Genomic DNA, 24,657 nt, shown 5'->3' on the forward strand with positions numbered 1-24,657 from the left:
AGTTACCGGGAAAGCACATAGCTCCCAAATAGGACTTTTTTTGTAGGGTGTAAAAGTGATTTCCATTGCTGGGTAGATTTGATGATTTTTCAGGCATGTTTGGCCTCAGTCTTCTCTCTTGCCAAGCTGCTGCTTGTGAATGAAGACCTGTTCCAACATCACTTCCTGAAGCTGCCTTCCCTACTCTCCCAAGCGTTGGTACCTTCCTCTAATAGCATCATTACCATATTAGTTGTTTTATGTGTCTGTTCCTCCCACTGGACAGGGTGGCAATGTTGTCACATTCAACTTTTTTTTTTTTTTTTTTTTTTTTTTTTTTTTATCCCTGCAATCTGGAACAATGCCGGGAAACTAATAATTTCTCAATAAAGTTGTGCCAAATATGTGAACTGAAGGAAGATCTTAATTTCTAAACAAGGATTGTGCATTTGCTTTCCAGTCATGTCATCGAGTCCCACCGTCGGGTCTTCCAGCACATCCTCCATCCTCCCATTTTCCTCTTCAGTTTTTCCTGCTGTCAAACAGAAGAGTGCCTTTGCCCCTGTCATCAGGCCGCAAGGCTCCCCTTCACCTGCCTGCTCCAGTGGCAATGGAAATGGATTCAGAGGTAAGTGAGGGTTCTATTTTGGGGTTACACATGACACAATGTACCATAGGGTTGGCAAAGTAAGAACAAACAGCACATCATTGTATAGCTCAGCTGTTTACCTGCAAAGAGATGCTTTGCTGTTCTCATCATGGGACATAAATGGCTTATACAGTCAGGTGAGTGCTCCATCTAAAAGCAAGATGGGGCTAGGCATGGTGGCTCATGTCTGTAATCCCAGCACTTTGGGAGGCTAAGGCAGGCAGATCACTTGGAGGTCAGGAGTTTGAGACCAGCCTGGCCAACATGGTAAAACCCTGTGTCTACTTAAAATACAAAAATTAGCTGGGTGTGGTTGTGGGTGCCTGTAATCCTAGCTACTTGAGAGGCTGAGGCAGGAGAATCGCTTGAACCGGGCAGGTGGAGGTTGCAGTGAGCCGAGATCACGGCATTGTACTCCAGCCTGGGCAACAGGAGCAAAACTCCATCTCAAAAAATACTAAAAGTTTTTTAAAAAGCAAGATCGGGGAAAACAGACATCAGCAAACTCTGCAGGCAATGGAATTAACCATGGTAGAGCCATACATACAATTGAGGAGTGTCTGGACTTCCCAGCCCTATGCTGTCCACAGGGCCATTCTGCTATCTCTCAGAAAATGCCCAGTCACCCCATGGCATACCACGTAGTGCTTTCTGCTTACCTAATCTGCTTGCCGTCACGGCCTCTTGGCACACATGGACAGGAGCCAGCAGGAGCAACCAACAAGTTCTGAGAATCCTGGTTACATGCAAGTCAAATTGATAGCAGGTGCCTGATTAGGAGGTTGTGCAGAATAGAAAGAAAAGACATACCGTTTCTAAGAACAAAAATTATCCATCAAACCCATTTTTGAGCAATGTTCTAAAATATAATATGGCATGATATAACACAAATGTGATGAATATATGAAAATCAAATCATCTCATCATGGATTAGGGGAAGCCGACAGCAAAAGAATAAATTGGAAACTGCTGCGGACTGGGGCTCACCGGCAACCCATATTATTTTTAGGCTGCTCCTCTCGTGTCTTGGCAAGAAAATACTTACAACAAGCAGGGTTGGGTAAAACGAAAAAGGGAAGAGGTTTCATTAACCCCTCATGGATCAAAGGCTGTGAGGTCAGTAGTGCTTTATGGGGAACCTTGGATGGGCTGCATTGTCTTTGGGATGGCATCTGCCTGGTGGTTTGATGATAGAGTCGAGTGTGGGTTCTTCATTCTTTTGGGACACCTGTGAGAGGTCATTCTCTTGTGGCTGAGCAGAGCTCTGGGAGGTACGTTAGGTTCCTGAGGATGGTGGTGTCTTCTGGAAGTCAAGTGTCTCGACAGAGAAACTGTCAAAACCAGAATGGAAAACCCAGCACTCAGAAACACTGTTGAAAATTATTTTATGTCTAACTAGACGAAGCAGCTGGGTCTATATGCCACCCAATGTGTGGGTAGTTGGAAACATCTGGAAATTTCATGGATTTTTTTGGCAGGGATTTTCACCCAGATGTCTAATTCATAGAGAAATAGGCTGAGCCTGTATCTAAGTGTCTCCACCTGCCCCGTCTTTCATCAAAGACCAGTGGTTTCCATCCCATCCTTAGGGGATGTGCCCAGAGTTTTCTCCATGATGCCTTCATCTCCAGACAGGGAAATGAAGATGATAGCTGAATAATCACTGTACTTTCCTTCCTCTTCCCCATGACCTCTTCAGTGTTGATGTTTCTTTCTAAGTTCTCTGGTTTTATTCATTGACCTTAACCCGAGTAGAGGCCCAGCAAGTCTTACAGGCAAAATGCAGATTGAGACAGACCAAGGAGGGGTGCAGGCTTTCCTCCGCATTGGACGGGAGGAAGACAGGATGGATGCGGCCCTTTCCTCATTCCTGGCCACTTAACACATAGGTTCAGGTTTACTTAAAGGAAAAAAGGATACTTGACTTTCACCTGTCACCCTTTCCCCACCTCCTCTCTCAATGTGGAGCTGGTTGTCTCAGATCTTCTGTTTTACCCGGCTCTCAGCCTACAGTGTGGCCAGGACAAGCTTCTTACAGACTCCAGGGCCTGTCATCCCCACCCCACCTCTTGCTGCATGCCCAAGGCTCCTGTGGTGTTACTGAAGTTAGGTTTGAGTCAGCCCAAAGAGCTGGAAGGAAACCTTGCTTGGTCTTAGTGAGGTTCCCTCTGAGGGCAGCTGCAGCAGAAACAGAAGACCCTCTCCAGGATCCCCAGCCACATAAACTTCTGGTCACCACCCCTCAGGGTGCTCAGGCTGAGTGGCATGTTCCTGATAGGTTTATAGGAGCAGTGAATTGGTGAGTTGCATGTAGGCACAGGCTCTAGGCTCTAGGCTCTAGCTTCATTTCTAGAGTCATTGCAAAGTTCCAAACCTCATTTGAATCCTTCAGTTCCCTCCACATTCCTCTGGTGATTTGAACCTTTAAAAGAAGAAGGGGCCAGGTGTGGTGGCACACACCTATAGTCCCAGATACTTGGGAGGCTGAGGCAGGAGGATTGCTTGAGCCCAGACTGTGCAACATAGCGAGACCCCATCTCTAAAAGATTTTTTAAAATAAGTTTTATAGGTGTTTTAAAAAAGAAAATTTCATTAATTTTGGGGGTACAGATGGTTTTTGATTACATGGATAAATTCTTTACTGGTGATTTGAGATTTCAGTGCACCAGTTACCTTAGCAGTATACACCATAGCCCATATGTAGTCTTTCTAAAATTTTGGAGTAGGTTGGGGAGGAGAAAAATAGAAGCACCTCTCAATTTAGGGCAGTAGCCTAAAAAGAAATTGCAAAAAAAACTATGAAAATATCAAGTGAGGTGTAGAGAAATAACAGAGAATCCTGAGGACAACCTCAGAGTATTAGCCACGGGAAGAGCGCCGGCCACCATCTCACCAGTCGTGTGTTGAGTTCTAGTTCAGCTCTTTCCAGGCTGTGTCAATCTGTGCATGCCCTTATCCTCTCAGAGCCTCAGTTTCCCAGTCTGTTAAATAGAAAATCGACAGCTATCCCCAAAGGTTGTTGCGGACTAATTTGTGTGAAGAACTAGGCAAGGTAACAGATATTTCCTACAGCCTGGCTGAGAGGAGGCGAGGGTTCACAAAGGATGCCCTTAGAGGCCTTACCTTCTGCTCTTCCTCATTTTAGACCAGGTGCATGGAAGCTCAGTGTCCAGCATTGTGAAGTTCCCTTGAGTAGAGAGAGGGAGGAAACGAAGCTGACATTTAATGCACAGTCACTGAAAACAACAACAAAAATCCTGGGATCTCAGAGGCCTGCTGGACAGGGAGCTCCATCTCTTTAGAGATACAGTGGGAGGGTGACAATGTGGGCTGAGTGCCTGGGTGATCACAGGCTGGGGAGGGGCCCTTCTCTAGACTTCATTGCCTGCAAAGGCATGTGCCGCCCACACTCTCTGAGGCTTGCTAACTATCCTGAGCACTACAGGCAAGGTGCCGAACTGAGTGCCTTAGGATAATTATGTCTAAGTCAAAGTCATGCCATTATCACCATTCTTAGTTAAGCAGTTTACCCAAGGCCACACAGGAAGAGTCTGATGACTTGAACCCAGACATGTGGACTCCAGAGCTTGTGCTCTGGCAGCCCACTGTGTCTCCATGGACAATGAGAGTGAAATTCTTATCTTTACCCTATACCCATACCTACTTTCCACCTGGTTCAAAGGGAGATAATTGCTTTCTGTCTGTTGGCTATGGTTTCTACAAGCAAAAAGTCAGAGTCCCCACCTAGCAGAGATCAAGCCTACCCAGTCTGGATGTAGGACTAGGAGGAAGGGATATATCTCAAATCTGTTCTTCTCTGTCATTCAGGGGTTCTTGTTCTTTGAGCACCTCTGCTGTTCTATGAGCCCCTTTGGTATCTCTCTGAGCACGCAGAAAAGGAAGGGGCTGAGGATTTTTCTTTTTGAGACAGGGTCTCACTCTGTCACGCAGGTTGTCGCACAGTGGTACCATCATGGCTTACCGCAGCCTTGACCTCCTGGGCTCAATAAGAGATTCTCTTACCTCAGCCTTCTGAGTAGCTGAGACTATAGGCATGTACCACCATGCCTGGCTAAGTTTTGTATTTTTTGTAGAGATGGGTTTTCGTCATGTTGCTCAGGCTGGTCTTGAACTCCTGGGCTCAAGTGATCCTCCCATCTCAGCCTCCTAAAGAGCTGGGATTACAGGCATCAGCCACCGTGCCGAGTCAGGAGTTTTAAATATAATAGACAAATTGAAGTTCAGAATGTGAGTCAGAATTCCATGCCAGAGAGCTCCACATACAGCATGGTTCCACCTTCTACCTCATTTATCAGCTGCTTCCAGTTGATGAGTATAGATTGTCGAGATAATATTACACACTATGTGTCTGATTCCTTTTCCAGCTCCCTCCAGGAAAAAAAAAAAAAAAAAAAAAAACCTCCTACACTCTGGAATAATTACTAGGGTTGCTATATCTCTAAGTCATCAGGGAGTGTCCAGAATTGAACCGCCTTTATTGAAAAGTTACATTGATTCAATATATAGTAATACAGGCAAAAATAATTAAGGCTTTGCTAGCTGTGTAAGACCTTAATCCAGATCTCACAAACATTCAATAAAGGCTGTATGGGCAGGGAAATAGACGGCTGACAATTTTGCCCGAGAGGACTAGCTGATGTGGAAAAAAGGGGCAGAGAAAGAGATGGAAGCGTTGAGAAAAGCAGAGAGAATTTCAGCCATTTGCATGGAAGCTTAGTAAGCAACACTCAGCAAAATGCTTCTATTATATTGACTAATTCCTTAGATGCAATGTAGATAGCAAAATGCAAAGGATCAAATTCTAGATATGATTTTAAAGGCTCTGATGCAAGGAAACTACTCTGCCATTTTCCAAGAATGTGAAAATCCCATGGGCTCATCCTCTGAAAGCCAAGGCTGGCGGAATACATTTTGCTGTGGGATTTTTCCACATTGTGCTGGTGCTGCTTTATTTGCCACATCTAGGGAAACCCTGGGAAGTGATTCCACCCAGAGAGGCATTGTCTGAATCCTCTTGGCCCGATGGAGGGAGAAAGAATTGGATTACTCCATTTATATAGGGTGATGAAGAGTAGGAATTGGGGGCTGAGCACGGTGGCTCATACCTGTAATCCCAACATTTTGGGAGGCTGAGGTGGGTGAATCACCTGAGGCCAGGAGTTCAAGACCAACCTGGCCAACATGGTGAAACCCCATTCTCTACTAAAAATACAAAAATTCACCAGGCATGGTGGCATGCACCTATGGTCCCAGCTACTCAGGAGGCGGAGGCTGAGGCAGGAGAATCACTTGAACCTGGGAAGTTTCAATGAGCCGAGATGGCCCCGCTGCACTCCAGCCTGGGTGACAGAACAAGATTCCACCTCAAAAAAAGAGTGGGAATTAAGGAACTAAATGAAGTCTTCTATTCCAGTCATCAGCATTCATTTGCAATGAGCATCAGACATGAGCAGTGAGCACCAAAGGAAGATGAGCTAATTAAAAAAAAAAAAAAATGCACTCACCAAAGAAGTGAAGGGTAGATAAAAAGCTTGATTTGTTATCAACGATGCCCTGGTAAATCAACAGGCTCAGCACCTGGAAGTTCCTTTCCTGTTCCAACTAAGTGATTTGGAGGAGTATAATCTGGAAATTATTTTAGTCGAATAAAAAAATATATCATGCATATATTACAGTTTAGCTTACATGTTTACATCTGTTGTCTCATTTATACAACCCGTTAATATAAAACAAAACATAACTCCTGGCCTCCCAGGCAAAACTTCATCAAGGTTTCCTTGTACTTCAGTGATTCCATAAGGCTTCAGTGCCTTTAACGGGCTGTCTGCTAGGAGAACCGGTCCTCATATCAGCTGAGGGCACTGTGTCCTTGAATGGCATCAGACTCTATCATTCCCATCTCCTGCCCCTCACTCTGTGTCATAGCCTTGAACATACATAAAAAGTCCCCAAGTCTCATTCCTGTGCCACTCTTTGTTTGCAGCCATGACGGGACTTGTTGTACCCCCGATGTAAAGAAGAACTGCTTTCTTATAGCACAAAACTACTTACTCTGATGGACCAATAATGAAGAAAGCACTACGAGCTCTTACGGGGGTGTAGTGGTGCCCCCACATGAACACGATGGACACCCTTGGGTCTGCAAGGAGCCGACATCTTACCTGGTCCCACGTCCTCCTATAGCTCTGACGGTGGCTACACAAACTGACCCTCTTGGGGACAAGGACAAAAGGTGTCATTGACGTAGTCAGTGCTAGGAGCAGAAATGCAATTCTTTGTTACGAACATTATGAAAACCACCTTCCTATGTTTGTAAAATATTTAAGAAAAAATTGGCAAACAATTAATGCTTAATATTTTGGATACTATTTGTTTTTCTTTGTAGGAAAAAAAAGTTGAAAGTTTCTATTTTCTATGAAGCCTTTCAGATACCAATTTAGTTTATGCAGAAAAAATTGAACAAAACAGGGTACCAGCATGGAAGACTTTCTTAAAACGTAACCTGAATTGAATGATGAAATGTATGTGTGTTTGGTGATTTGCTTATTAGGCTAATCCTCTAAAAAAAAAATGAACAAAAAAAAGGGAAAAATTATTAAAATGTTTATACAATTTTAAATATATGTAACTTATTGTAAGTAGAGGTAGAAATTAAGACCTTTTTTTGGAAGAGAGAGGGATTTCTCTTCCTGATGTAAAATGAAAATGATGCAAACATGTAGTAACAAGTTTTAAAGGTGTGTGATTATTACTGCAGTTACTTACTAGACTCTTATCCCCTGTCCTGCACCCCCTTCTTTTCCATCATTTTATTGACTCAAGGGCATGAACATGTAGATTCCCATAGAACAACCTAATGCAGAAACAGAGACTCTAGCACATGCACACACAAATACTCCAATCCATCAATTCATTCCCAGTTTCGTCTGATTTCTAAATAGTCCACACTCTGTGAATATTTTTTAAAAATTCATATTATTAGTTTTCAACACTCTCCCCTGAGCAGTCCAGAGAATTCCCATCTTTGCGTGTGTCTCAGGATTTCAGCATCCCAAGGAAGGAAGTGTCTCACCTTCTAGCAGAGCCAAAACCACAGACTTTCTTAACCAAGGGACCCTTTGGGAATTCCTCACCAGAACCCCACCACTCCCTCCTCTTTGGGTGCCTGGTTCAGTACAGAGGTACACAGCCCCATAGAACTTCAGAAACAGGGTTTGGAGAAGATAACTCTGTTTGATGGACTCTTTAGAGTCAGTCTTAGAACATCCAAGTCCTTTTCTAAATTTCCTCTTTTATGGCATTAAAGTCTCTTGAAAAACAGCTACCCCTCTCAACACTGTTTCTAGCCAAGAATGAGATGGGATGTGGGAGAGGGATATTAAAAGCCCTAATCCCCTCTTCTGATGTTCAAAGAAAGGCAAGACCAGATTCTTGGGAGATCCAGAGATTAGGAACGTCGGTGTTCTATGCAGCACAGTTACCCAGCCCTTTGCTGGGCTCTTCATAGTTTTGTGACTAGCTCTTAGAAGGGAAGAACCTTGCCTTAGCTGCTAACAGTGGTTGATTCTTGAAAGCCTATGTGATCCTAGAGACACATCCAGGCATATCTGGATTGCCAATAAGGATGTCACTTGTTTCCACACTGGGGTTCTCCTTATTGACTCATGAGCACCACAGTAGAATCTATACACAGACTTAGTTTGGGGATCTTAGTTGGGACTTCAGCGTTAGAAATAGATGCAGCACTCACGGAAAAACATCATGAGTGCATCTGAGCCAATTTTAGATTACTTCATTAATTCTGCATACCTTCTCTTTGACCCATTGATGCAGGCCCACACCTATCCAGCCCCAACTGTCTTATTTGCCTTTAACCCATTCTGGAATTACCCAATATGACTTACGCTATTTCTATGCACATGAGAATTCAAGGTTTTAGAAACCTGGCATGCTTGTAAGTACTGCTGACAGTCCCTCCTAGTCAGGGCTTAATACGCCAAAATACACGGAAACGTAAGAGAAAAAGTCCCCCAGTGAGAAACCTGATTGATGGAAGGGGAAGAATGTGTGGAATACGAACGTTACCTTCCAAAAGTGAAGGCAGAGCAAAATTAAGCATGTTTAGCCCTGGATTTGAGCCAATCCAACATAAGGAATTTTTTTTTTTTTTAAAGTAGCATTGCTTTTAGAACCTGTGAATTTTCCTCTTGCATGAAGATGAGTGCAGTACTGTCTTCAAAATGATTGTAGAATTTGTTGGTAGCTTTACACCGAAAGATGCGTGTAACTAAATACCAGACATCCTTGACCATTCAGCTAGAACCCTGGCGGCAACAGAGCTATTTAATTGTACAAATGTGTGTAAGGATTATTTTTAGTGTACTAATAAATTAAAAACAAAGCTACCCTGCCCTCGTTAGTCATTGCTATTCAATCATTCCAGTCCCAAGTTATTTTTGTGCCACTTGGAATACGAGTATTTCTATTGGTAACTAGAAACTCTATCCTATGTTTGTAAGAGGAGCTGTGTAAGATTTTTTTCATTTAAAGGGACAATTTACTTCATTATTTATCTCATTCTTTTGTTATAGCATTGTAATTCTTCTCAGTTTTTCTTTGCACATTTCAATATGCATGGTTTAAAAACCATTAACTTCTCTACCTTTTGTACAGTAAGGTTTCATTTTCCAACTGTATAGTTTCATTTTATTGTTTTGCTTTGTCAGTTATATACAGTATAAAGTTGCTATGCACAGAGCTTTTGTAAAGACAGCTTTTTTGTTTACTGTTTTAATGGTCTTACTTAAAGAATATCTTGTTTGTAAAATGAATATGTCTACTTCAGTTTTAAACTTTAAATTATCCTAACAAAAAAATAAAATTTTGTACTGTAAAATGAGTGGACCTTTGCTTTTATTTTTTTGGAGTAGTAGTTTGGAATGTGTTCTTAATGTTGGCAATTTTCTCATAACTGCTGGTCCCTGAGTTCTATTTGAGGAACTCTTACTATAGATTTTGTTTAAATGGAATGTGTACTAAGTTATTCCCTTAAAGGAGAGCATATGACTTTTGTTCATTTTTCTGTATATATTCATCTATATATCCATCTGTTCAAATTCATTCATAAAAAAAACCTCAAAACTGAAAGGATCTTGTTTGCTCTGTTGGATTTTGGCTATATAGAATTCCTGAGGTAGGTGGGAAGGCTCCCCTGATTTGAAATTGCTTGTTGAACAAATGTTAAAACTTGAGCTGTCAGACACTTGGTGAAGAATCGCAGGCTAGAACACAAAGACTTGACGTCTCTTCTTAAATCATAGGAAAGGAGGGAGATGTATACTCATGGAAGAAAATAATACATAGACAATAGCTCACTCAAGAAGATAGCGTGCAGAGGCTTGGAGAAGACACCCAGACAGAGGGTTGGAGTTGTCAGAGAGGGTTCCTTCATGGGAGGCAGGGCTGGACCAGGGCTCCAAAGACTAGCAGGAGTTTTACAGTAGAGGAGGTTAGTAGCGAGCCCTCCAGATGGGAAGGACAACACAAAGGCATGCGAAGGGAAATTCACAAAGCAACTTAGGAGAACTGGATCCTACGTGTGATTTTTCAACCAGAGTATTCACACGTGTACTTAAAACTGGATTAGTTCATTTCTCTCTAGGAGGGTACAGATATCTTCAAACCACACACATTGCCCTCCTCACAGAAGTGGATGAAATGCTGCTTCTAAACACTGAAAAAGTTACTGCGTTTTTGACTTTCTCAGTGAAAACTAGCTCTTTGCCTAGTAGGACGTTCTTCCCTTCGATCTCTGCATGGCTGTTGCCTTCTCATCCTTCAGGCCTCAGTTTAAATATCACCTACTGAGGGAGGCCTCCAGTGACCACCTGTGATGCAGATTCCCCTTCTTATTCTCCGTAATTAAACTCTGTTTGTTCCCTTGTCACACTTTGCATTCATTTGTTTGTTTCCTGCTGGCTGCTCCCTCCACTTTAGACAGAAAACTCATAAGGACAGGGACCGCATCAGTCTCAACCCCATATGTGACTGAGGTTCTCAACACATGCTTGTTGGATGAGTGAATGAGCGGACTCAGTTCGGACTCCCAGAGGCAGTCCTGCCTTGTCATGTGGGAGAGGCCGCTGATTTGTTACAAACGACAGAAAATGGCATCATTGGCAGAATCCACTCCTTAGGGACTCTCTTGTCAGTCAACTAATCAAAAGAATTATGAAGTGTGTCTATAATGTAATGTGGCTATCCAGCCACATTTGTTTACATTGAGTTTAACAGAGAAAACTCAAAATGGGAAGGAAATGAGGAGGAGGCAACCTCTGGCTGGTCGCCTGTTGGAGAGGTTGTTCAGCCCTGGAACTTACCCCGTGTGGATTCTCTCACTCAGATGTGATTCTAGAACCAGAATCTGGATCTTTTAGGGAAATGTACATTCCATTCCTGTTCCAGGTAGGACAATGTTAACCACACACTTGAATCTCAAAGAGTCTTTCGTGCATTTACCAAATGGCAAGAAGTCCAGAGTGGCTGTTGGGCACTGAATATGAGAGAGTTAAAATTTGAAACTTTAAGAATTAGGTGGGGACTATGTCCTAAAAGACTTTGTTCACAATGCCAAAGACTTTAGACTTCATACACTGATCTACACTGCAGGTAATGGAACTAAAAGAAACTTATGGAGTGACATGATCAACTTTAGGCTTTAGATAAATCATAGTAACTACAATATGGGTGATGGATTGGAGATTGTAGATATTAGAGGCAAGGAGACCAATTAGGCAAGGACCAAAGACAGCTGATGAGCACCAGTATGCTGGGCCATTGTTTATGACTGGTGTCCTTTCTAATTGCTCAGCACCTGTGTGGCAACGGTTGTGAAATGTTTTAAAATTGCTCCTGCAATTAAGATACTATTGCAATAGTCTAAGCACAAATGACTCATACCTGAACTAAGGCATGACAATAGAGATGGAAAGCAGAGGAAAGATTTGAGAGAGAACGTTTTACAGTTTGACAAGAGTTACCAACTAACGAAACGTTGGAATGAAGAGAATGGGGTTACTAGAATAAATCCCAGTTTACCAGTTAGACAATCAGATTTTGGGATATCATTAACTGAATTAGTGAGTACAGAGGGGGAATATCTTGGGAAAAGTGGAAAGAAATGATTTTAAATTGGGGCACACCTGGCACACATCTTCCTCTTTCTTCTTGGTTCACTGAAGTTTGGTTTCTAGCAGTTCGATCAAGAAGGACTTAGGAGAATTATGCTTCTTGGTTCATGCACACCAAAAAGAGATTATTTCTATTTGAATGGCTATTTGGTTAAGTATTAAATCTAAAATTGGGGGGTTTATCCTTTGAGGATTCACAGGAGTTGTTGTTTATTTGCTGTGTTGCTGTGGCGATATCTAAAGCCATGCTTTTCTTCGCCTCTTATTTTCCTTATTTAAGCAAGGCAATCCTATAATTTTTTTGTGTAAGTCATGACACTTTTGAGAGTGAAGGGGAGCACAATACATAATTATGGCTGGAAAACAGGTGCAAACTGAGACTAACTCATGGTCTCTCTATTTACAAGGGACTTGATCTTTTTGTCTGCCAGCCCCAGAGGCTTTCTATGGGAAGCCAGTCCCTTTACCAGGATATAGCTGGATGTTGATTGTCCTGTGTTATTTTTTTCCCAGTGTTCCCTTTCAATGTGTAGATTCAAGTCGTCTTTTATTTCTGGAAACATTTCTTTTTTTTTTTTTTTTTTTTTTTTTTTTTTTTTTTTTTTNGTATACATATGTAACAAACCTGCACGTTGTGCACATGTACCCTAGAGCTTAAAGTATAATAATAATTTTTAAAAAAAGAAAATATGGTATGTAAACACCATGGAATACTATGCAGCTATGAAAAAGAATGAGTTTCTGTCCTTTACAGAGACATGGATGAAGCTGGAAGCCATCATCCTCAGCAAACTAACACAGAAACAAAAACCAAACACCACATGGTCTCACTCATAAGTGGGAGTTGATCAATGAAAACACATGGACACAGTAAGGGAAACAATGCACACCAGGGCCTGTTACGGGGTGGGGAGGGTGAGGGATCGGAACTTAGACGAGGGGTCAATAGGTGCAGCAAACCACCATGGCACACGTATACCTACCTGCATGTTCTACACATGTATTCTGACACTTAATTAAAAAAAAAAAAAAAAAGAAAAGAAGTAGTGGCCTAGGGAATGCAAATGTAGATCATTTCTGAAAACGTGGGTTTATAGGCACATCTGTGATACTATCTATTAAAATGGAATTCTGGACCAAAGATAAAGAAGTGGTATCTCTGATAAATATCATCTATTTTTGGTTTATTAAATGACTGATTGGCCTTCCAGTTTCTGATCCTTTTCAACTTAACAGGTGTTTTCTCTAATATTTTTAGAAACTCATATTTTAGCTCATCTAATAATTCTAGAGTAACTGTAGAATCCACATATTACCAGCAACGCTTTCCATCAATGAACACAGGAATCTCTCAATTGGATCATTTGCAAGTCAAATGAATGTATACATGTGCTATCACTGTTGGTTTGTACTGAAGAGAGAAGGTTATGTGATGCAGACTGTTTTTAGCAATGAAATAAGATGTCTGTGTCAAATCCTTGCTTGCTTTTACTAACTTGGTACATTTTACCACATCTGATTGTAGATGTTCAATGCTGATCTCAGAATCTGGTGTTTGTAGGGTTATGGTTTCAATTAAAACCAGTTCTTGAGTCTGTTGAAAGTAAGTACCACATTTAGTATCCAGCACTCTAGGGAGTGAAGACAAGCATGTGCTACTTTAATAACATGTTCAAGTTTTTGAGCCTGTTCCTCCCCTTTCACTGCCAAAAAATTACAGGTTGACAATATCATCCACACTCCTCACAGAATTATTTCTGTTTCCTCTAAAGAGAGCTCAATTTTCATCTTCCTTTAGTGCAACACTGATACCCAGCACTCTTCCAAAGTTTCTGGTGAAATCCACTAATTCATTCACATTACCTCCTCATCAGTCTGCAGACATTTTACTCCAAGGATTCCTAATGAATTTGGTGAAAGAATAGTACATGTAAACAATTGCAGTGTTTACTGTAAGCTGAGAGACATTGAGATGCTGTCCCACATCTTGGATAAGGTTGGCCATCTGCTGGCACTAGGAGAGCTCTTTATCGACCTGCACTCCACAGTGGCTACTTGGCCTGTCATCCAGCTGTTCCCTAGTAAGAGCCAATGAGAAGAAGCTCCACGTCTGGCACCATGACACTTCCTCCTCCATCCACTCCCCACAAATTATACCTTTTTCTTTTCATTGGCATACAATAATTGTACACATTCATGGGGTACATAGTGATATTTCAATACACATAATGCATAGTGAGCAGATAAAGGTAATTAGCATATTCATCATCTTGAACATTTATTATTTCTTGAACATTCAGTTCTTGAACATCTTGAACATTCACTTTTTTTCATTCTAGTTATTTGAAACTATATAGTATATTATTGTTAACTCTATAGTAATTCTACAGGGCTATAGAACTCTAGAATTTATTCCTCCTATCTAACTACAATTTCATATCTTTGAAGAAATTTTCCCTGTTCTCCTCTTTCCCTTACCTTTACCAACTTCTAGTATCTTCTGCTGTACTTTTCACTTCTATGAGATAAGCATTTTTAGCTTCCATTATATGAGTAAGAATATGCAGTGTTTTACTTTCTATTCCTGGATTACTTCACTTAATATATTGTCTTCTAGTTCCATCCAGGTCATGGCAAATGATGGAATTGTATTCTTTTATGACTGAATAATATTTCATTGTGTGTATATATACCACATTTGCTTTATCCATTAATCTTTTGTTGGAAATCTAGGTTGATTTCATACATTGGTTATTGTGAATAGTGCCACAATAAATATGGGGGTGCAAATGTCTCTTCAATATTCTGATTTCCCTTCCTTTGGATAAATGCCCAGCAGTGAGATTGCTAGATCATGTGGTAGTTCTATTTGTAGTTGTTTGAGAAACCTCCATACTGTTCTTTATGGAAGCTGTAGTAGTTCACATCCCCACCAATAGTGTATAAGAGTTCTATTTTTTTCTGCATCTTCACCAGCATTTGTTATTTTTTGTCTTTTTGGTAACAGCCATCCTAACTGGGGTGAGCTGATACCTCAGTGTATTTTTGTTTTTCTTTCCCTGAGATGGAGTCTCGCTCTGTCACCCAGGCTGGAGTGCAGTTTGGTACGATCTAAGCTCACTGTAGCCTCCGCCTCTTGGGTTCAAGTGATTCTCCTGTCTCAGTTTCCAAGTAGCTGGGACTACAGGCATGCACCACCACGCCCAGTTAATTTTTTTGTATTTTTAGTAGAGATGAGGTTTCACCATGTTGGCCAGGCTGGTCGTGAACTCCTGACCTCAGTGGATCCACCCTCGACCTCCCAAAGTGCTGGGATTGCGGGCGGGAGCCGCAGGCAGGAGCCACCGCACCCAGCCCTCACTGTGGTTTTGAATTGCATTTCTCTGATGCTTAGTGATGTTGAGTATTTTTGTATATAGATTTATTAGCCATTTGTATGTCTTCTTTTGAGAAATGTCTGTTCATATTATTTGCTCCCTTTTTATTGAATTGTTTGTTCTTTTGCTGTTGAGATATTTGAGTTTCTTGTGTATTCTGGATATTAATCCCCTATTGGGTGAATAGTTTGAAAACATTTTCTCCCATTTTGTAGGCTGTTTTTTCTTTATGTTGATTATTTTCTTTGTTACACAGAGCTTTTTAGTTTTATATAGCCCCATTTGTTTTTGCTTTTGTTGCCTATGTGTTTGAAGTCTTATTCATAAAATCTTTTCCCAGACCAGTGTCCTGAAGTGTTTCTACTATTGTTTTTTCTAGTGCTCTTATAGTTTGAGGTCTTAGATTTAGTTATTTGTCCCATTTGGAGCTCATTATTGAATAGGGTGAGAAGTGGGAGTTTAGTTTCATTCTTCTGCACATAGATATCCAGTTTTCCCAGCACTATATATATTTTTAGAAACTCATATTTTAGCTCATCTAATTACAAATATATATATATGGTATATAAACTATTTATTAACAGACAAGGCCTACAGACTTATTTCTTCTTGGACACACCCACGGTGCGGCCACGGCGGCCAGTGGTCTTGGTGTGCTGGCCTCGGACACGAAGGCCCCAGAAGTGGCGCAGCCCTCTATGGGCCCGAATCTTCTTCAGTCGCTCCAGGTCTTCACGGAGCTTGTTGTCCAGACCATTGGCTAGGACCTGGCTATATTTTCCATCCTTTACATCCTTCTGTCTGTTCAAGAACCAGTCTGGGATCTTGTACTGGCGTGGATTCTGCATAATGGTGATCACACGTTCCACCTCATCCTCAGTGAGTTCTCCCGCCCTCTTGGTGAGGTCAATGTCTGCTTTCCTCAACACCACATGAGCATATCTTCGGCCCACACCCTTAATGGCAGTGATGGCAAAGGCTATTTTCCGCCGCCCATCGATGTTGGTGTTGAGTACTCGCAAAATATGCTGGAACTTTTCAGGGATCACTAGAGACATGGCGGCAGCACAAGCGGCGGCGTGTAAGCCTCCTGTGGAAGAGGAAACATTTCTTTAATTATGATGTTAAAATATATTCTCTGTTCCTTCATTCGAGTCCTTCTGGTCTTCCTTTCTGGTCTTTCTAAAGACACAAGTGAGGCTCTCTAGCGTCCATCGTTTCTGTCCGTCACATCCTCTCTAAATGCACACCGTTTGCTTGCCTTTCTCACTCTTGTCTGCCTTCGTGTTCCTTCTAATCTCTCAGTGGCTTTTATTTTTTTCTTTCACTATTTTTACGAGTTGTTCCAGGTTATACTTCATCGTTTTCATTGTGTTGCCCATTTTCATGGAACTACTGCATCTCTGCATTGAGCTACTGTTTCAGAGAAATATTATTTTTTAAAATTATTAAGGCAATGAGCTTGATCAGAACTACCACCAGCTCCATGAGAACCTTTTTCTTTCTGGTGAGTGTCCATCAACTATCCATTGTTTTCCTTTCCTTTTTCCTTCCCCACTCCTTCATAGTGTATGCATACATATCATATTATGATACCTTTTTGATAGTATTTATCTTTGATTGAAGTGAACTTTTCCTGAACCAGCTATTTGCCATAAATTTGGGAGGGGAGGGTCAGGGCTATGTATTAGGATAACAAAAATTCTTATTTCAGAATTCTTATGTGTATACATGCGTGTGTGTGTGTGTTTGTGTGTGTGTGAGAGAGTGAGAGAGAGAGAGAGAAAGAAAGAGAGAGAGAGAGAGAGAGCGTGCCTTTTTTTTTTTTTTTTTTTTTTGAGAAGGATTCTTGTTCTGTCACCAAGGCTGGAGTGCAGTGGTATGATCATGGCCCACTGCAACCTCTTCCTCCTGGGTTCAAGTGATTCTCATGCCTCAGTCTCCCAGGTAGCTGGGATTACAGGCATGCATCACCACATCTGGTTAATTTTTGTATTTTTTAATAGGGACAGGGTTCACCATGTTGGCCAGGCTGGTCTCGAACTCCTGGCCTCAAGTGATCCTCCTCAGCCTCCCAGAGTGCTAAGATTATAGGTGTGAGCCACCGCACCTGCCAGACCACTCTTCCTTGCCAACTGGCCGCTTCTTACATCTATGGCTCATTTGGGTGATTTCCTCATTCAGTTCTGCCTACTGAGCTTCATCTTTCTGCTAGATGAGGTCCAGAGATATGTCTGCAGTCAGACTACATGCTCATCCCAGTGGCTACAAACAAGAGGCTGCTGGTTTGGGCCTTCGAGATAGTCCCACTGTTTCTCCCCAGCTTTGTCTGACATCAGCAGCTGAAGTAGCCTTTCTCAGTCTCTCCACATTCCTGTTTGATTTTCACAGCCATTGCCACCCCTTTCTCATACATTATGATTTGGGGTAACCTGTTTTCCCAGTTTCATCAAAAAATAAATTCATGCCTCTCTTTCTCATCTCTCTATTTTCTTTTGAGTGATTCTGAGAGGGAAGTGGTGGAAAGGTCGTAGAATGGCACTTTAGTCTGGATGTCAGCATCAAGGTAATTCAAGAAAAAGGGAGAACTACATAGCACCATGAACTTCATTCTACCACGGCGTATCAGCTTACCTCTGACCTCGTAGACTACCCTTGATAACCAGCTCTGTGGCCCAGCTCAGTGACACTTTTCACTGTCTCCACTGGATCCTGCCAAATACAGATAATACAACACAGGCAATTTCCTAAATAACAAATAAAAGTGATCATCCAGCTGAAGTTTATTATGCTGAATAATACACAGAAAGGAATTCATTGCCCGACTCTTGGAAATCTGTTGAAGGGCATACAAACTGTCACACCATTGGGAATATTGAAGGAGGCGGTTTTTTGTTTATTTCCCTAAAACTGAGCCCGCCTTTTACAGCAAAACCTTATTTTCAATTCATTTTATGAATAGAAGACAGTGTCATAATGTGGAAATATCTAGGACTCAGAGATCTGGATTCAAACTCAAGTTCTAGAATCCTTAACTATGCAATCGTGAATAAATCACTGCATTCTTCTCAAGCACAAAACGAGGACAAGGACAACTACACAGGTATATATGTATACGCAGATACATGCATATGTGTGGATACATATAACTACATGCATACATAAAATAGTTATTAGGATTAAATTTTTAAAAATATGTATTTTAGAGAATGTAAGCTCAATGAAGGTTGAATTCATTTATCTGGCTATTTCCTTCACTACTATATTCCTAGCACCTAGCATAGTATAATACTTGACAAAAGCAGGCACTCCATAAAAAAATTAACAATTTATTGAATATGTAAAATACTTACATGGGACAGAGATTCAGTAAATCCAGCAACAAGAGCAGCTTCAACACGGGCTTTTGGAGACACAGACTTGGATTTGAATCCCAGCTTTCCCACTTGCCGGTACCAGCAAGGGAATGGAACAAGCAGTGACACAGCATTCTCTGGTTCATCATCTTTGAAAGAGCAGGATGTCAGCACCTGGTCCTGCCTTGGGGGTCAGTTAACATCTTCCTCTCAACAGCCCCGCTTGCTTATCTCATGGGTGCTAAAAAGGAAAGCAGTCAAGATACAGTTTCATTCTAGTTCATTTGCGGACAAAAGAGTGACTAGCAATAGGACCATTATTTGGCCACAGATATTATTTGATCCAACAGTAAAAATTAGGTTAGAACAATGGGCCCCATACCCAGGAAATAGGTCCCAAGCACTCAGAGTGCTTGGAAGTGAGTGGCACAGCCAGGAGAAATCACAGTCCCAGGTCTTTGTAAGCAATAGAAAAAAAAAAAGTAAAAGATGTGTCCTAACCACCAGTCCATTTTCTTCTATTAAAAGTTAACAAGAATTTTTTATCAGAGACTAGAACATCTGGTGTGTCATGGCTATGACTTTTGAGGACAAAGCAAACATTGTTTTCAATCCCAGATTTTCCCAAGTCCAAGAGTTTGAACCCATGAAAAATTGCTCTTAAAACAAGAATGAGACCAAAATGACTTTTAATACAAAATCCAAATATCACCACTTCTGAACTGAAAAAGAGCAGAATAGTTGCATAGCACTCTAAGTGTCCCAAAGATTAGGGCTACATAAATTTGAAATATTATGGTCATTAAATATAAATAATACTTATTGATAATAATGATAATGACTAATACAGTGGAAATGCTAAACTTCCACTCTTTGCACTGTGGAGTAGCAGAATGGGTGTGAGCATTGGAAACCAACAGACATGAGTTCAAATCCTACCTCCATCCCTCACTATAATTATCTTTACAAGCTGCAATTTCACCATCTGTAAAAATGGTGATAAGAAGACCTTTATGCCAAGAGTCTTTGCCTGCCAAGAACGTTGTGAGGTTTAAATACAATAATGAATGTCATAGTGGCAGACACAGTAAGTGTTCAGCTCTATATGTTTGTTTCTTTCCCCTTAGCCTGGGATAAAAAATTAACATGTGTTTATCTGGAAAGCCACCCATCACTCTTTCCTTACAACTCCTCCCTGGCAGCACAGAAAAGAGGATTATTAATTAGCCAGTGTTTGTGAAACACTTAGAAGATGAAAGTGCTGAGTGCGGAACAGCACCATTTACATCACAATACATGGGTTGGCTGCTCCTTCAAGTGGATCCACTTACAATGTAAGGCAGGCCTAATGGATGTGTTCCTGTCATTCAGAAATCAATGTGGGAGTCTCTGGAAAAGGCATGTGTCTGCCTGCTGTGCTATAGCCAGTCCAATGCAGTAGGCAGGCAATCTTGAAGAGGCAATAGATGGATAATGCTCTAACACAGTGATCCTTAACTTTTATGGCACCAGGGACCAGTTTCGTGGAAGGCAATTTTTCCATGGACCAGAAGAAGGGGATGGTTTTGGATGATTGAAGTGCATTACACTTATTGTGCACTTTATTTCTATTATTACATTGTATTAATAATATATGACTAAATAATTATACAACTCACCATAATATAGAATCAGTGGAAGCCCTGAGCTTGTTTCCCTGCAACTAGATGGTCCCATCTGGGGGTGATGGAGACAGGGACAGATCATCAGGCATTAGATTCTCATAAGGAACACCCAACATAGATCCCTCACATATGCAGTTCCAATAGGGTTTGTGCTCCTATGAGAATCTAATGCTGTCACTGACCTGACAGGATACGGAGCTCGGCAGTAATGCAAGAGATAGGAGTGGCTGTAAATACAGATGAAGCTTTACTCGCTCACCTGCTGCTCACCTCCAGCTGTGTGGCCCTGTTCCTACCAGGCCATGGATTGGTACCAGTCCATGGCCTAGGGATTGGGGACCCCCGCTCTAATAGCCATGGTAATGAGAAACCAGAAAGGAGGTCAAAATTGTATCTAATTGAAACCTACAAATAGCCCTAAATTCCCTTTAGCAACAACAAGGGTATCTGGTGGATTTTGGTTTCACATTGTCTCCTTTCCCTGGCAGATCTTAGGAGAAGAAAATCAGTTCTACATTAATGGCAAAAGCAGTGTTCCCCAAGCTGGGGCCGACAGAACCCTAGGAAAAAAGCATTATGTCCTAGTGGAGGAGCTGGAAGTTGTAGATCTCCAACACCGATTTCCAGTATTTGGTTCTCCACTGCTCCTGATCACATGGGAAGATTACACTTTCCCCTGTTGTTTCAGCAAAACATCATCCATCACTGTAAATTAATTGTTGTTAATATTGAACTTATTGATTTTGTGGTTCTCATGGTTTTCACTTTGTGAATTATTTTATTGAAACANGGGTATCTGGTGGATTTTGGTTTCACATTGTCTCCTTTCCCTGGCAGATCTTAGGAGAAGAAAATCAGTTCTACATTAATGGCAAAAGCAGTGTTCCCCAAGCTGGGGCCGACAGAACCCTAGGAAAAAAGCATTATGTCCTAGTGGAGGAGCTGGAAGTTGTAGATCTCCAACACCGATTTCCAGTATTTGGTTCTCCACTGCTCCTGATCACATGGGAAGATTACACTTTCCCCTGTTGTTTCAGCAAAACATCATCCATCACTGTAAATTAATTGTTGTTAATATTGAACTTATTGATTTTGTGGTTCTCATGGTTTTCACTTTGTGAATTATTTTTATTGAAACAAACATATATAAAAACATTTGAATTGAATCTTAAATTTTAGCTTTGTGCAAATTTTAATACAATTCCAAATAATTTACAAATAATTTAAGAAACACCACAGCTTTTTAAAGTTTAAAAAAATTTTTTCTTAATTCTAAATTCTTAATTTGGAAATATATTACTCAGATTTGAGGATGAGAAAAGGGAGGAAAAGTCTTAGTAATCGACAAATTGGGTCATCATTCCTTGAATACTCAAGACTTGGCTGCATGTTGATTCCTGTGTTCTGTACTTCTGTACCAATAGAAGAAACCTCCATGTGTTATTCCAGTATTTTACTTTTACCTCTGAATTATGTTCATATCCACAAATCCCAGCCAAGGGCCTATTGAATAATTGTCCCCACATGTAACATTTTCCTGGTGATGTTTTCCTTTCCTTGGTCCTATGAAATATAGAAATGTGTTTCTAATTATTAGCAGAACCACCTGGTAACTGCACCGTATCATCTCAATAATATGACTCATTTAGTATACAGTTTGGTAGAACTCAGTCATGTTTGACGCCATCCAAGAAAAATTAGTTAGGACAATAACCTCACATAACACAGGCTCACCTGTAACCAAGGTGATCATATTTTGTTAGCCAATAGTAAGAAATTATGACTTGACAAGTATAAATATATCTGAAATTGGAGTTGTCCTGGAAAATCCAGGACATACAGATTTCTATGGCATAAGGCACAAAAGTCACCTATGAAGTGATGGCTGTGGTGTCTTCATTTTCTTAAGAACTTAAAGTAACTGGTTCTTCTATCCATTGTCCTTACACCTGTACGCGTGGGCGGAGGCCCAAGAATCTATCACTTCCTTGAATTCACTGAGTGTGCAGGAGGTGAGCAAAGAAATTAACCAGCTCTTCTGGGAAACTTACCTCTGCCTTTGCAGGGAAACTGAATAGAAATATCTTCCTGCATAATAAGGATTTTACAAAACTGACCCCTTCTTTAGACTTGGCAGGGTTGGCATGCTGATGAGGGAAGAGGTTGTCCAGATGCCTAAGAAAATGCTTATATGTCAGGCTAAATTTTTCTTCTATGTTGAATCATGGCCCAAGGACCCCCAAATTTGTAAGCCTGTGCTAATTTGCATGGATAGCTTCCATACTCTTTCTTAATTCTTTGTTTTTATTCTTACTGTTTTAAGTAGGAATGTCAGAGAGTGGAAGAAGAGATCAAATGAAGACAGGGCATGGCATAGATTTGATCTTCCAATAGAGAATAGAAGAAAGGTTTCCTAGTATAGCAGTCCATTCTGGCATGGAACTGAGTACCATGGAAAGTTCAGTTAGGGAATTTTGAGAGACCTTGGACACAGGAAGGAGCAGTCAAAGAGAAATCAGAAGTAGCACCAAAATTCTAACCTGTAGGACATATTTTGATGTTGGGAGTGGACGGGGGCTATAGGTTCATTAGAACACAGGAGACGAGATTGATGGCATCCACCCACAGGAAATGATAGCACAAAGTGGAACCGCACCTCGAGGTTCATCAGAGTGGCAGAGGAGAAGGCGCCTGTGGCACAGGCAGCAGCTGGAGGAGATGCAAGGGAGCTAAGAAGATGCAATAAAAAGATGAGGGATAGGCCTGGGAAGGATGATTTCCCCAACATGTTCCAACCTGGTTTCCAAAAACCAGTGACTCCAACAATGGTAACAAAGAAAACGACATAAACTACATGAGTACTAAGAGCCAAGCCAGGTTGGCACACAAAACCAACATAGAATACACAATTTAATAGTTGCAGTCTACTTACGAAAGTTGTGCCACCACCATCCCAACCTAATTTGTGAACAGCTCCATCACCCCAAGGTCTTAAATGCCTTTTCCCTTGGATCTATCTTTCCATATTTCTTTAAGAAGTGCCCTTTTTTGGTGTCCTGTCTCAAGCATGGGTGGAAATGCCAGGTGAGCCTGCCTGTTGTGCCAACCTCCATGCAGTAGAGACCTTCACAAGGTATCCTTTCCCCCAGCAAGGCTTAGTCACATGCACACGATGCTGTATGGGGCTCTTTTAAGCACATAGGGTAGCTTATGTCTGAAGCAGGCAGCTGGGCTGCAGTGGAAGGACTTAGAATCAGAAGGGCTACTTTCAAATCTCAGTTGAACTCTTGATTGTGTCAGCTCTTGGCCTGAGACTCCCTTCCTTGTTCTGCAAAAATGGGCCAACTTCTCCTTATCTTGTGAGGGTAAGAATGAAATGAGGTGACTCCTATGAACACAAGTGACAGAGAAGGGATCAACACACATCAGTAGAATTCAATGTTCTTAAACGTAAATGAAGAAATCAAACTTTGTTAAAAGGGATTGTTTTCAATTCTACCACACAGATAAGTAATAAATCATCAGTAGGCAAATATGGAAAAGTCTTCCTAAAATGAGATTAGGGTGGGGGCAGGGCCAAGATGGTCGACCAGAAGCAACAATGTTCGGAGGCTCCCTTTGGAAAAAAAAAACATAGTAAGTGTGTGAATCCTTCACCAGCAACCAAGTATCCATGTTCTCTCCTCAAAATTGACTAGAGGGCTGGTGTCACCCATGGAGAGAAGGAAGAACAGTGTGCTGCAGCAGCACACCTAAGAACCACACCGGGAAGGGGAACCTCCTCCCCACAGCCAAAGGAGGTGGTGAGTAAGCATGCTACCCGTGCTACCCAGCCATGGAAACTATGCTTTTGCCATGGACCTGTGCAACCCATGGATCGGAAGATCCCATTTGGGAACCCACGCCACCAGGGCCTAGCATCCCAACCACAGAACACACACATGCTTACAGCCTCTCAGCTGGAATCTGCTTAAGCCTAACTGAACTCCCCAGTGGAAGGGCGACCAACATCAGCTATGGCTGCCTGCTGTCTAAGCCGGTTGAGCTCCTTGGGGGAGAGACAGCAGCCAGCACTGGGACTCACAACTGCCTAACATGCTAAGCTCCCTGGGCGGGGGAAGGGCAGCACTCATTTCTATAGCTCCAGGCTATACTTTTCTCCTGTTGGAGCCAGGGAGACTGGACAGCTTGGCCCCAAGACTTGTCTTCACAGCCCAACACACCGGCTGTGGCAGTCTGTGGCCAGAGTGTCTCTTCAGAACTAACCCTGACCCATCGTTGCTCACTGGGTGGGGCTTCCCTGCAGGATTTCCAGTAACTCCAGCCAGAGGATCAGGGACACAATTCAGATCTCCCTGGGCATGAGCCCCCTAGTGGGAGGGGTGGCCATAGTCTCTGTGGACTAGCAGACTTAACCTCTCC

General features: G+C 41.7%; 2 protein-coding genes and 2 long non-coding RNA genes across 6 annotated transcripts in view; 2 read left to right on the plus strand and 2 right to left on the minus strand.

Moving 5' to 3' along the window:
* Nucleotides 1–9,539, plus strand: part of EBF2 (EBF transcription factor 2) — a 208,962-nt gene extending 199,423 nt beyond the window's left edge. Inside the window, exons 15-16 of the mRNA XM_017885421.1 lie at nt 440–607; nt 6,633–9,539. Of these exons, the coding sequence (XP_017740910.1) occupies nt 440–607; nt 6,633–6,664 (200 nt within the window). The 3' untranslated portion in view covers nt 6,665–9,539. The remainder of the gene's footprint in view (nt 1–439; nt 608–6,632) is intronic.
* Nucleotides 1–18,805, minus strand: LOC108537756 (uncharacterized). Of its 3 annotated transcripts, XR_001887920.1 has the most exons (7): nt 18,569–18,805; nt 17,850–17,927; nt 6,811–6,902; nt 6,154–6,274; nt 3,752–3,815; nt 1,288–1,398; nt 1–514 (listed from the first exon to the last, which is right to left on the minus strand). It is a non-coding gene; the product is annotated as an uncharacterized LOC108537756 (long non-coding RNA). The 3 variants fall into 3 exon arrangements; XR_001887916.1 differs by lacking the exons at nt 17,850–17,927; nt 18,569–18,805 and adding an exon at nt 11,029–11,311; XR_001887917.1 differs by lacking the exons at nt 1–514; nt 1,288–1,398; nt 17,850–17,927; nt 18,569–18,805 and adding exons at nt 1,777–1,959; nt 11,029–11,311.
* Nucleotides 15,775–16,313, minus strand: LOC108537748 (40S ribosomal protein S18). The gene has a single exon (XM_017885434.1). It carries the CDS (start codon nt 16,271–16,273, stop codon nt 15,815–15,817), a length of 459 nt encoding a protein of 152 aa, XP_017740923.1. The 5' UTR covers nt 16,274–16,313; the 3' UTR covers nt 15,775–15,814.
* On the plus strand, nt 16,565–20,927 carry LOC108537765 (uncharacterized). The gene is made up of 3 exons (XR_001887922.1): nt 16,565–16,722; nt 17,716–18,318; nt 20,724–20,927. It is a non-coding gene; the product is annotated as an uncharacterized LOC108537765 (long non-coding RNA).
* Nucleotides 20,928–24,657: the final 3,730 nt, after the last annotated feature.

The sequence above is a fragment of the Rhinopithecus bieti genome, unplaced genomic scaffold, assembly GCF_001698545.2.
Source record: "Rhinopithecus bieti isolate Rb0 unplaced genomic scaffold, ASM169854v2 scaffold_315, whole genome shotgun sequence".
Classification (NCBI taxonomy): Eukaryota; Metazoa; Chordata; class Mammalia; order Primates; family Cercopithecidae; genus Rhinopithecus; species Rhinopithecus bieti.